General features: G+C 36.7%; 1 protein-coding gene across 1 annotated transcript; it reads right to left on the bottom strand.

The window, feature by feature from the left end:
* Positions 1 to 729: 729 nt before the first annotated feature.
* On the bottom strand, positions 730 to 4,604 carry LOC140516835 (cell division cycle-associated protein 2-like). The gene has a single exon (XM_072627722.1). It carries the CDS (start codon positions 4,554 to 4,556, stop codon positions 1,416 to 1,418), a length of 3,141 nt encoding a protein of 1,046 aa, XP_072483823.1. The 5' UTR covers positions 4,557 to 4,604; the 3' UTR covers positions 730 to 1,415.
* Positions 4,605 to 14,227: the final 9,623 nt, after the last annotated feature.

The following is a 14,227-nucleotide window of genomic DNA, read 5'->3' as shown; positions in this document are numbered from 1 at the left end:
GGGTCCCAGACCTACTGGTGCCAAGAAGGTAACGCAATCTCTTTACAGAAGAGAAAAAATGCTCCATCACAGCAGGAGTTTTTTTCCTTGTTGTGTTATTTATAAAGAGTTCTATTTGTTAACAAGTTTCTGCTATTATGGCAGAAAGGTTTTAATAGGACTTCAAAGAAAACTGTTTAATGCCACAATGATTTATATGGATTTTTAATAAGATCAAGACATACCACGGTTCTTTTGGTCTTACACTCCCCCTTGTGCCCATTCACCTAGTGACTGATGAGACTCCAGCTCAAGGAAGAAAAGCTTACCTCCCCCTAGTGCCAGCACAAGCTCCCAAGCTCCCAAGAAAAGGAAACTGCTTTTAAGGAGCAAGCTTGGCTCTAATGCCATTCACACACCAGCACAATATTTTTCTTGGGCCCAACCAATTAAGATCATTTAGAAGTTGTTATTGCAAATTAAACCATGATAGCATCACTTCAGGTTGGGAAGAAAATTTTCAATAAGCTTCTGAGTTAGCTGTAACTATCTGGGTGATTTTGGCACCAAGAATTAAAAAACAGCACATCTAAGCCACTACCTACTTATTTGAAGAGATATAGATAGCTTAGTTGAAAGCAAACAATGCCTTCTTGCCAAGCTCATTTAAAAAAAAATATCCTAAATGGTACATTTTTTTTTTGAAAACAAGTTAATGGAAAAATTATTTAAAACAGTATATATTTCAGATTGGATTTTAGTAATTTTATGCACAACTTTTATTGGAGATACATGTAACATTATCAAGCTTTTGAAAACTGCAAGCAAAGTGGAGTCTAGCTTTTATCAACTGTCTAAAAAATTGTTTTTTACTTCCTAGGCAAAATTTTATGAAGGACCTATCTTTATATTTAGAAAAACTGTCTCAGTCTTCTTACAGTATTTTAAAAATCAACACTAGACCTTCTTACTACTTTTACATCCTCAGGTTAATTTGACTCCAATTGACTCAAAGCCCCTTCTCTCTATATATAATGAATATCAATTATTACCAGTTTTTTCTAATTATCAGATCAGTCAGATTTAGATATATAAAGGAGTTTTTCCAAAAATACCGCTTAATTCCTAAGTAGTTTTTGATATTTACTCAATAAAAACTGGGTATTCTTAACATTAATGGTCTAAAATTTTCATTCTTTCTTGGTTTCAGTCTCACTAAAGCATCATTTACCTTTAAGAAGGGGGAAAAATGGATTATTTTCCTTTAAAAAGGTTAAATATGAAGACACGCTTTTAACATCTATTTTTAACTGGTTTACTTTGTTGACCTTTCAAAAGAAATGTTAGTGAACAATGAAGCATTCTGAAAATGCTGACTGCAAATAAACCCTCTCTTAAACAGTTACCTTCCCCTTATAAAACGAACGCTGGAAATGTCAGATGTTGTTCGGATTCTCCAACACTTCCATGTTTTCAAAGTCACTGAAGCAGTTTTCCTCACTCCTACGAGAAAGGCTTGTTCTCCTGTAGTACTTAGGTCGGGAGGTGTTTCGGGGCTCTGAAAGAGCAGATACACAAAAGCTCTTCCTCCTGGCTCCGCGAGAAGCAGCAGACCCAGAATCATTCTCAGAGCTTTCTTTGGGTGAGATAGAGGATAGGAGATGGGGCCCTTGTGTGAAGGACAGATTTTCAAATTCTTTGGTATTAGATGAGCTCATTGTCCTCCTTTTGGCTTTGTGAGGAGGAGAGGAAGAGGCGCCTGGAAGTGAAACCCAAATGAGACCCTGACTCTCAACACTTCTTCGAAGCCTTGTGCTGCGTCTCACTCGTGTTTCACTCGTGTTTAGTCTCCTAAAGGCTTGTCTGATCGACTCAGTTAAATTGTTAAAGAGTTCAGAGCTGTTCAAAGGTAATTCTTCCACTGAACAGGAGGCAGGTGGCAGATTCCCAGGTTCTTCAAAATGGATATTCTGGTCAGCTGGACGATAAATAGAGCTTCTTCTCCGTTTCTTTATAAGATTTTTGTAAGTTGAGATGCCAGTGTTTGCTTTTGGTTTTCTTTGTTTTGGTCCTGGGCCAGGACTTTGGATTTGCTCCCCATCGTCATTCATGGCAGTATTTTCTAGATGACTCAGTTCTTCCTCTGGAGCATCTGCCGAATGACCACTCTTTGGTCTTTCTTCAGAAGCTATTAAAGCATCTTTTTGCTTTGTACATGATGTGCTCAGCTCTCCTACCTGCTGTGTGTTGTCAGCACCTCCAGATTCACAAATACTTTCCACATTTGGAATAATGGCCGCACACTGCAGGGGTTGCAAGACAAAAAAACTGGACTGGGGGAAGTCTGGAGTTATTTCATCTTCTGCTGTAAAAGCTAACACTGGATAAAGAAGACAGACATCTTGGTTCTTGGTCCTTGTGTGGGTGTGATCTTGATGCTCCAGCTTGCCAGCATGTTGAAGATGGCCACTTCCATCAACATTTGATCCTTGGTCAACAGTCACAGGACCACAGGATGAATCACTTTCTATATTAGAACTGGAGAATTCAGAGGTGTCATTTTCTTTGTAAGATGGATCCAGGGTTTCTGGGTTCTGGGGCAAAAATTGATTTCTGGGTTTTCCAAAAGGTATACTTAGGCCAGTGTTCTTGGCATCTTCATCTCCATCTTTGGAATGGCTGTAATCCTCTTTTGGCAAGTCAAGACAATCTGAGTTCTGCACAATTGGCATTCTTTGTGCATTCGGTGTTGTTGTAGAAGGGCTCTCGGGGATCTCAGGAATAGGACTCAGAAGAGGTTTCTTAGAAGCCACCTCTCTTAGGCCACAGAAAGGTTTCTGCAATCTCTTTCCCTTTCCTTTCCTCCTTGTGCAATTTTTTAACACTTGCGTCTTCTTTGATCCCATTCTGTTCATGCTCTTTGTTCCTTGGGCTTTCTTCCTTTTGGGTTTCTTTTCCGTATCATGCTTAACATCTATGCTAACTAGGTTGCTACAATCAGCCTCTTCAGTAACATTAAGGGAGTGCTTCCTTTTGCTAGAGGATCGTGTTATCCTATCAGCTTTGAGAGGGGAGGGTTTTTCATATTTATGTGGAGAATTAATAGCATCAGTGTCTTCAAGAGTTTCAGACGATGAAGAATTAGTAGCAGGTCCTAGAACTGCAAAAGACACTTCAAGTGGTTCCATGTTTACAAGGTTCCGGTCTGGCTCTTCAAAGTTTGGTTGACATATTGCCTCTGAAATGAGCAGTCTTGGGAAAAAGGAAGGCTGACTGCTTCTCACATCTTGCTGTCGAGCAGGTGTGCCACCTTTGCGCAGCGGGGTATTTGCTGGCAATGATTCGTCAAACACTTCTGGGCTCAGCTCTTCTCCAAAAGTAACTCTCTTTCTGTTCCATGTTTTCTGAACTTTTAGACTGCCTTTTTCATTTTTCAGTTCTTCACAACCCTTTGAAAGATCTGAGAACGAGAATGATTGCTTTCCATCGTACCCAGTGGTGTCACAGTGCTTCTGTAAGCTTTCCAGAAGCAGCTTCACAGGGGTCTTCTTCAGCACAGAGCGAAGGAAGGAGGACTCAGACGAGAAAAGGTCCCCCTTGTACACAGGTGCAGTGGGTGGCATGGTCTCACTGAATGGGTCTGTGATCAGTTCTTTCTCAGCTTTGCCTCTCCTCCCCCGATGCCTTGAAGCAGCATTACACCTTATTTCTTCCTCTGGGCATCCAGCTATGTCCTTCCCCTTTGTAGCCCCTGAGAGATGTTTCAGCGAAGTATCCTCTAAAACTGGGCATCCAGACTGTGCAACAATGGACGGATCACAAGAAGGTTCCTTAGAATGATCTGTCGTAGAAGTTTCACAGGTGTAAGTTCGGTTTGTGTCAGGAAAAGTAGCAATATGGCATATCTGGATGTCAGTCAACTTTTTTTCACCATCAGCTATATTTTCTTTTACGTCCCTCTGGTAAGATATTCGCCTACGCTTGGATGGCAAGTCTCCACACAGTATGGGCTGATCACAACTTTTTGGGCTTTTGTTCTTAGTGCAGTCTGCTGCTTGAGACTCTCCCTCTGGCCCCGAATGTCCAGACTTTTCTTCGTTTTCCTTCACTTGGTGAAAAGCAGATTGGAAGGCAGAAATTCGCTCTCTTAATGAATCACCATTTCTATATCGGAAAGGGCTAGCCTGCTGCATCGAAGGAGAAGCTTCCACCAAAGGAGAGTCACTCGCATTTCTCAAGTTCCTTTGCTGAGCAACATATCTGATGAGAAGATTTGTTTCAGGAGAACCTCTGGCTCCAGTGATAGAACGGCGTCTTGATTTTTTTAGCAAGGATTTTCCTGGTGAATTCTTCACAAAACTCTCTGGTGTAATTCCAAACTGCTCCACTGTTACAGCAGAAAAGTTCAATGGGGTCTTAAATTTATCTGGCGTCTTGAAGGTTGGGTCCACTGCTGCTTCTTGTTTTTGGTGGAGTAAATATTTTTCCTCAACTAAATACCTATTTTCTAAAACAATACCATCCATAACAGGCTCCTTGATTTCAAGTCCATCCGTGGCTTCTGAAATGATATCCATCTCCCGTCCGCCTCCGCTGCCATGTCCCGCCACCAGGTTCAAACGGCCGGCGGGGCAGCCCGTCCCATCACGAGGGCCTCTGTCAGCGCATCGGCTCTCGTCGCCAACCGCCCTAGACTTTATTCTTGCTTACGGTGTCAAGCATTGGTCTATGCCTAGTTTCCGCCACACTGTTATCCAGTTTTCCAAGCAATTTTTCTCGAAAAGTGAGTTTTTATCCCAGAAGCTGGAGTCCTTGGGTATATCAAACAGTAGACTGCTATATTCACTGACTACTTAGAGTATTACACTTGTCTACCCTTCTGCTTTTTAGCCAGCACCAAATGCTTTTGGTAGTTGCTGCCTTATAATACAGTTTGAGATCTGGTAATTCTAGGCCACCTTCCCTAGCATTTCTTTTCATTACTCCCCTTGATATTCCTGACCTTTTGTTCTTCCTGGTGAATTTTGATATCATTTTTTCCAGCTCTAGAAAGTAATTATCTGATAGTTTAATTGGTATGGCATTAAATAAGCAAATTAATTTAGGTAGAATTGTTATTTTTATTATATTGGTTCATCCTACCCACTAGCAAATTATGTTTTTTAACTTTCTTAGATATGATTTTATTTGTATAAAAAGTATCCTGTAATTGTGTTCATATAGATCCTGGGTTTGTTTTGGCAGATAAACTCCCAAATATTTCATAGTGTCTACCTAGCTTTAAATGGGATTTCTCTTTCTATCTCTTGCTGTTGAGCTTTGTTACTAACATATAGGAATGCAGAAAATTTGCATGGGTTTATTTCACAACCTGCAAATTTGCCAAAGTTTTTTTATTATTTCAAGTAGTTTTTTACTTGAATCTCTGGGATTCTCTAAGTATATCATCATATCATCTGCAAATAGTAATAACTTAGTTTCTTCTTTGCCTATTCTAATTCCTTCAATTGCTTTATCTTGTGTAATTGCTACAGCTAACATTTCTAACACCATACTGAGTAATACTAGCGATAATGGGCATCCTTGTTTCACCCCTGATCTTACTGGAAATGCATATAGATTATCTCCATTGCATGTAATTCTTGCTGAAGGTTTAAATAGATACTGCTTATTAATTTACTGAAAGTTCCCTTTATTCCTATGCTCCCCAGTGTTCTTTATAGGAATGGGTCTTGTATTTGCCAAAAGCTTTTTCTGCATCTATTGAGATAATCATGTGGTTTCTGTTAGTTTTGCTGTTGATATGATTGATAATGCTAATAGTTTTCCTAATACTGAATGAGCCTTGCATCCTGCATGAATTCTACCTCATCATGATGTATTATTCTCATGATAAATTGCTGTATTCTTTTTACTAAAATCTTATTTGAATTTTTTGCATCTATCTTCATCAGAGTAATTGGTCTATAATTTTCTTTCTCTGTTTTGTCTCTTCCTGGTTTTGGCACCAAAAACATATTTGTATCATAAAAAGAATTTGAGAAGACTCCTCCTTCCCCAATTTTCCCAAACAGTCTGTATAATATTAGAATTAACTGTTCTTTAAATATTTGATAGAATTCACTTGTAAATCCACCCAGCCCTGGAGATTTTTTCCTAGGGAGTTCATTGATGGCCTTTTCAATTTATTTTTTGTGAGATGGGGTTAATTATTCAAATTCTTCTTCTGTTATTCTGGGCAATTTATATTTTTTAAAATACTCATCAGTCTCATTTGGATTGTCGAATTTATGGGCATAAAATTGGGCAAATAATTTCTAGTAACTGTTTTAATTTCCTCCTAATTGGAGGTGAGTTGACCCCTTTTATTTTTGACATTGATAATTTGGTTTCTTCTTTCTTTTTTAAATAAAATTGACCAAAGTTTTATCAATTTTATTAGTTTTTTCGTAAAACCAACTGTTAGTTTTATTTATTAGTTAAATAGTTTTCTTAATTTCAATTTTATTAATCTCTCCTTTGATTTTCAGTATTTATAATTTGGTGTTTACTTGAGGATCTTCAATTTGTTCTTTTTCTAGCTTTTTTAGCTGTATGCCCAATTCACTGAGCTCCTCTTTCTCTGTATTATTCATGTAGGCATTCAAAGGTACGAAACTGCCCCTGAGAACTGCTTTTACAGCATTCCATAAGATTTGGTAGGTTGTCTCATTATGGTCATTCTCTTCAATGAATTTGCTTGTTCTTTCTATGATCTGTTGTTTAACTTATTCCTTCTTTAGAATTAGATTATTTAGTTTCCAATTAATTTTTGGTTTACCTTTCCACGGCCTTCTATTAGATATAATTTTTATTGCTATATGATCTGACAAGGATGCATTGATTATGTCTGCATTTCTACACTGAATTGTTGGGTTTTTATGCCCTAGAATATTGTCAGTTTCTCTGTATGTGCCATGTACTGCTGAGAAAAAGATGTATTCCTTTCTATCCTCATTCAGTTTTCTTCAGAGATCTCTTATCTAATCTTATCCAGAGTTTTATTCACTTCCCTAACTTCTTTCTCGCTTATTTTGAAGTTAGTTTTATCAAGTTCAGAGATGGGGAGGTTGAGGTCCCCCACTAATATAGTTTTCCTGTCTGTTTCTTCCTTCAACTCCTCAAACCTCTCCTCTAAGAATTTGGATGCTATACCACTTGGAGCATATGTGTTTAGTAATGATATTGTTTCATTGTCAATGGTACCTTTTAGCAGGATATAGCTTCATTCCTTATCTCTTCTGAGTAGATCTGTTTCTGTGTGTTAATGTCTTATAGTTGAAAATTTTCATTTTATCTGGAGTTCTATGAAAGGGATTGGTGAGGGATTAGGAAGGGAGAACTAGATTTGAAAGTATTGCTCAGGGAAAGAATTTGGACTTCAATATGGATATTGATTGGATTATGGACAAAGACTAGGAAAATGTTAAATAGTTGTGCTACATCAATGATCCCTGGTGATTGGAATCACAGAATTACAAATAAAGAAGGGAGAATAAAAGTCCAATCTAGTTCAGTCCATTCTTGATTCATCATGGTTTCAACAATATCCATGACAAATAATTGTTCAGCCTTTCTTTAAACACCTACTTTAGGGTAGAAGGAAATCACTATATCTGCAAGTAATAGATTCAATATCCGGTTAATTATATTCAATTAGGATTTATTCATGTCATGAAAACCCAAATTTGTATCTTTGGAACTTATGCTCATTTTTCTAGTTCTACAGTATTTGACTAAAGTCTAAATTTTTAATTAAGAAAATGTTCTCAAAACTGTGAAAATTTTTGCAGACATCTCCAAAAAGATCTCGTTTCTCAAATATATGGAGAACTGAGTCATATTTGTAAGAATAAAAGTCATTCCTCAATTGATCAGTGGTCAAATGATATGAACAGATAGTTTTCAGATGAAATTAAAGCAATCTATAGTCAAATGAAAAATTGCTGTAAATCACAATTGATTAGAGAAATATTAAAATAACTCTGAGGTATCTCGTAGGTCTTCTCAGATCGAATAACGAGCCAAAAAACCCAAAATGATAAATGTTGGAGAATATGTGGAAAAATTGCAACATTAATGCATTGTTGGGTGGACTTGTGGACTTATCCAACCATCTAGAGAGCAATTTGGAACAATGCACAAAGTGTATGACACTGTACATTCCTTTTGAGAGAAAAATGATACTAATAGCTCTGTATCCTAAAAAGATCACAAAAAAGGGAAAATGACCCTCACGCGCAACAATATTTGCATTAGCTGTTTTTGTGCTCGCAAGGAATTGGAAATTGAGGAAATGTTCATTAATTGGGAAATGGCTGAACAAGTTGTGGTGTATGAATATAATGGAATGCTATTGTGCTATTGTAATTACAGTCACAGCAGCACACCTTAGGACTCCTGCTATGAATAATTTCAAGGGTCTAATAGCATGGTATACTGAATTTTCTATTCAGCACTAAGATAAACATGGTTCAATAATGTAATAATAACATTCATAGCAACATCCTTAAATCATATAATAAATATTTGGGTCTCATAACCCTCATTTATTAGGGTTATAACTTATAAGTTACGGTGCATAACATATACCATTGCACCCCTAAAGTCAGGGGATCCCAGGCTAGGGTCTTCCCTAACATTACACATCCTTTAACAGTAGCAGTAAATTTCACACCACCCACTCCTAAGTCACTGTAAGAACAATATCTGTAATCAATACACAGTTTATTGATTTATTTATGTATTGGTTCTATCTCATCTTTACTCAAGGCTGATTTCCAAACCCCACATTTCCTCCTCCATAGGCCCAACCACTCCCAAATCTTGTCTGGACTCCCACACAGGAAGCTATCTGCTGCTGCTGCTTGTCTCAGCTCATGGGGACTGCTCCAGATTCTTCCTGCTTCTGCCTGACAAGCAGGCTCCAGGAGTTCCTGCACACAGCTTCTTTTTCTTGGAAAAAAAGTTTAGCAGGGCTATAACAATATTTACACAGATTACCAGTGCCATCAAGACAGGACTATTGTCTGAGAAATTAAGACAGATCAACAGAAAGAGCACCTACATCAAAAACATTCTTTCTGTTAGGCCTCCTCACAAGCAAGTTCCCCTACTCCACTCATACTCACTTCTCTCTCTCTCTTATCTCTGCTTCTCTCTCTACTCTCTCTTCTCCCTCCAAACAATACCGTGTGTATATATGTATATGTATACACACACGATATACATCTCTTTCTATCTCTCTCTGTCTCTCTCTGTCCCTGCCTCTGTCTCTGTCTCTCTCTCACTGTCTCTCCCATTCTATATTGTTTCCAAAAAAAGACAAGACTCCATCAAAGTCACTTGACTGGTTAAAACTCAATCAAGTAAAACAACAAAATATTCTACTTTCCTTGTCATTACAGCTAGAAGAAATCATGAGCCAGCAGATTTAAGGGGAAAAAAAACCCTGAAAAGACTTATATGAAGTGATACTCAATGAAATGAGCAGAACCAGAGGAACATCGTACGTAGTAAAAGCAAGATGGTGCTCTGATTACCTATGATAGACTTAACTCTTCTCAGCAATACAATTATCCAAGTCAATTTTAGAAGACTCATGATGGAAAATGCTATCCATAACCAGAGAAAGAACTATGGGGTCTGAATGCAGATTGAAGTATACTATTATCACATTTGGTTTCTTTGATTGTTTCTTTTTTTTTTTCTTTCTCGTGGTTTTCCTTTTTGGTCTGATTCTTCTTTCACAACATGACTAATGAGGAAATATTTTTAAAATTATTACACAAGTGTAACTTAGATTGCTTGCTGTCTTACGGATTGGGGAGAAGAGGGAGGGAGAGAGAAAAAAAGGAACGCAAAATCTTATAAAAATGAATGTTGATAATTGATTTGCATGTAATTATAAAAAAGTAAATGCTATTTACAAAAAAGAGAAAACATCCAAATTCTTGAAGACACTAATTATGCTCGTCCCCAAGTTTTCTTTTCTACAGAAAAAAAGAATACACCATTTCTTCAAACAGTCACCAGAGGGCAGGATAAAGGGGCCATACTCTGACTACTTCTTAAACAGACCTATTCAATGAATGGGAGTTACCTCACCCTAAGCTAGTACCTGTATAGGTATTCACTCCTAGTGCATCCTGGATCATCTCCGGTCATCCAGATGAATATCTGGTCACCAGATTCAGATGGCTCTGGAGGAGAAGTGAGGCTGGTAACCTCTCACAACCCTCACTCACTCAAAACAAAGTCAAGTGCAAGTCATGTCATCATTTCTCTAATGGCATGTTCTTCTTTGGCAACTAAGGAAGAACAAAAAAAGTCTTAGTGCAGACTTTGAATTTTGGTACACGCAAAATATGTGCATGTATTAGTATATTCTGCAATATTATTTCTGAACACCATGTAAAAATAATAAATATGTCCATATGTGGATAACAAGTAATAGTGGTGGTAAGGAATTTTAAAGTCAGTTCAATTCAATTCAGGTTTGATGCTAAACACATATTCTCCTAACCAGGGTGAAGCAACAGGATCAGCAGTATCTTTGCAGTGGGACTGGAGACAATTTGAATTCCTAGGGCACCCAGGTAGATGCCTATTCATTAGGTTTACGTGGGGGTACATCTGGATTAGATGGAATCCTGGGCGTAACGGGATAATGGAAGGTTAGACATGTTTGAGATAATTATCTTTCTATAACCTTATTGAAACACACAACTAGCAAACATATAAATAGGAATTAGAACTTAGGTCTTTCTGAATTCAAGTGTAGTGCTCTAGGAAACATCAACAATTAACACTAATCTTTCTAGATAAGGATAATGGGAGCACAGCTGACTAAAATAAGTAAGTCAGAAGCAAAAATAAAATAAATAGAAATTCAGTTTGAGACATGTTTTCTTTAAGGTAAACATAAGACATACAGAGGGAGATGCATATGGAACAATTGAAAATGAGTATCTGAACTTCAGGAGATAGGTAAGTCTTGGAGATAAATTGTGCTAAGCATGTACAGAAGTGGGATTCTTAATTTTAGACAGAAGAAAATAAAGAAGAAGTCAAGGAAGAAAAGGCTATTAGTGGGTAAAAGAAAGAGAGATCTATGGTAAGGCATCAGGAACTGGAAGACTGGCTGAGATAATAAAAGTTACAAACAGTGGTAAGAGATGAATGAAAGCCAAGACAATTTAATGTATCACAGAATAAAGAAAGAAAATCAGAGATATATTGAGGGAGAAAAAAATTCAATTTTTGTCAAATGCTGCAGAAGACATGCGAGGAATGGTTTGTGACAAGTGTACAATGGACAGTATCCAAGACAGCAGCAATTTTAGAATACTGAGAATGAAACTAAATGACAATGAATTTTGTAATGAATTTTTCTTTAAAACTGAGTGTCCCTCCCTAGGTGTTATTGTAATTGACAACTTGTGAAAAAATAGAAGAAAATCAAGATCTGTAATTTTCTGTATGTTTTATAATATGTCATTAAAAGCTTTGTCTGGTGACATGGAATGTCCAAATATTCTTTAAATAATCTATTAACTAGGAGATATACATACATACATATATGTATATAGTGTGTGTATACATATGTCTGTATGTATATATACACATATGTATATTTGCATATATGTGCAACATTATAGTATATTATATAAGTTCATATTAAGTAATATGTTAAGTATATTTTTGAGACAAGGAGTTTGAATGTCCAAAGTCTGAGTTCTGACATACACAATAATAATGAAACCTGACAGGAGCCAAGAAGCAAAAGGGGAAAAAAATTCCCCCTACACCAAAGTTTGCTACCGTGCTGTAAGTAGTCTAAAAGCTTGGCTGTTTCAAAATGCCTTGGAGGATACATTCCCTGGTTCCACATGTACCTTTAAAATCAGAGAGTACTAGACACAAACTTTCTTAGAAGATTCTTTTTTTACCAGCTTAAAAATTTAATGTGGAGTTAGGGACTTTCAGTACCTGTTTGTGTTGCTCTGTGATCCCATCTGGGAGTGAAGGTAGATTTCAAGATGATAAGTCCTGTTTCAACTCAAATAAATTAGTATCACCCTGAATAAGACCACTGCCCCTCGAGTGATACAAGAAACAGACTTGGGATGACTTGGGATAAAAGACAGAAATGAGATCATCTTTTGATTCGCCACACAACTTCACATCCTTGTGTTGTGGCTGTCCACGGAGAAGTCAAGTTTTCAGACTCCAAGTTTGGTTTTCGTGAGTGAATACAAATCAGGGATGAATCTACCTAGTTATCTGTGGCAATGTAAGGTCTTTTTAGTTTATTTTAATTTCCCTTTATCCTACCTGCTACACTCACCTTTACTCCACATTTTATAATTCTGTTCACTTCTTTCTTCCATATTTTATCCCTCTGTCACATATCTGACTATTAAAACCAGAAAATATACCAAAATACTTTTTCTATTTATTCCCACTCCCCTAACATCAACAACTATGGGGTAAACTTGGAATTGACTGATTGACTTTTGTTTGACAAGATTTCAGTTAGGGTGATTACTTTGACATAGCACTTGGCACTTTTCAAACCCCTTCCTCATATATTGTCTGACCAGATTATCTTGTCTTTTTTTTAGAGAAGATTTTTATCCCCTAATTTTTAGATATGAAAATGAGACACAGAGAGATTGAGAGTTATGTTAGATCACAAAAGAACTTTTACAATAGTCAGGATTATTTTGATATCTTCCTGAATTCAAGATTTTTCCATTTGTGGCAATTCCTTCTACCTACCCTGAAGAGGCATTGTACTGGAGCAGGTGTTTGTAACCTCGAATCTATATACAGTGAAAAAAGGCATTGGATCAATATCATGGAATCCATAAACTTGGATGGGAAAAGGCATCTTTATATCAACTAATCTTCAATTTTAAAAATTCCTTCAATTATTTCCAAACAGCATCCTCAAAAAGTTCCATAATTTATAGTAGATGGCCAGGGAAATACGTGGCCCATAAAAAGACGAAGAAATCCTAAACTACAGGGGAAAATGTATTTAGCCTAATGAGCTTTTAGACATCTCCATAATTTTTATACACATGGTACTTTGGAATTTTTAATTTGTATCCAATTAAACAGTCTACATAAAGAGAACATGCTATTAAGAAAACTAATCACATCTCAGACATAATCCATTAAAAAATAACAGCACCTCATAATTTAAAACAAAGACAATTTTTATTAATTGCTTTCTATAGAGCATTTGATAAATTCCATTTTTTGTTCAGAGTATAGATCATTGTATATGGACTCTAAAACCCTGAGATTGAATCCAACTGTCATTTGGTAGGTGTATGACACTGAAGAAGTCACTTCTTACTGGGAAATATCATTTCCAGATTTGTAAAATTTGGAGATTATCCACCATCATTTCTGAATTCTCTGCTAAACATCAAATCTCTTGTAATTTTAATTTCAACACATTTCGATGAATCAAAATTCAGGTTTCTAGCAAGATAAAGAGAGAGACATTAGCTTCTCAATTGTGAGATTGTTCCTTTATGAAATGCCTAAAACTATCAGAAATGATACATAGGAAAGCATTCAGTATTTTTAATTCATTTTTGAAGATATAAAAATTTAATGGTCCATTCTTGTTGTAACTGCTAGAGCCCTAAACACAGCCTTCACTCACTAAAATTTATTCCTCAACTACCATCCATCTGAGGTTTTCTGAGGATTTGGAAAAGCTTTCAAGCTCTGAAAATAAGGTGGAAAACAATTATGCAAGATATTGATTCCGAGTGGTAACTCAAGCACTTATGGATATGCCCTTTCCAAGTGACTTCTAGACCCTTTTTCTCAAATGGCAACAGGCCGAGTTCAGTCTTGGCTCCAGCACAACACAGGTTATTGAATCATGAGGGAAAGCAAGGAGTTTTATCTAAACTGCATAGTCCTTGTACTTTAACTAGAACCACCAAAAAAACACCCAAAAATAAGCGTTCCTTTCAACATTTATTGTTATTAGTATTATTATCTATTTGTATTGATCTCTCCCCTTGATATTGGAATGATTATAAAATGAATACAACCGCTGATATTGAAAAAGGATATCACTCTACTAGCCTGTGATTTCCTCATTATTCCTATAAATCTCCAAGCTAAAGTGTGTTTTCCTAGTAACACTACTCTATGAGTAGTTTCTTGGTACTAGCAT

This window comes from Notamacropus eugenii, chromosome Y, assembly GCF_028372415.1.
Source record: "Notamacropus eugenii isolate mMacEug1 chromosome Y, mMacEug1.pri_v2, whole genome shotgun sequence".
Taxonomy (NCBI): domain Eukaryota; kingdom Metazoa; phylum Chordata; class Mammalia; order Diprotodontia; family Macropodidae; genus Notamacropus; species Notamacropus eugenii.
This window is presented reverse-complemented; position numbering and strand designations above follow the sequence as displayed.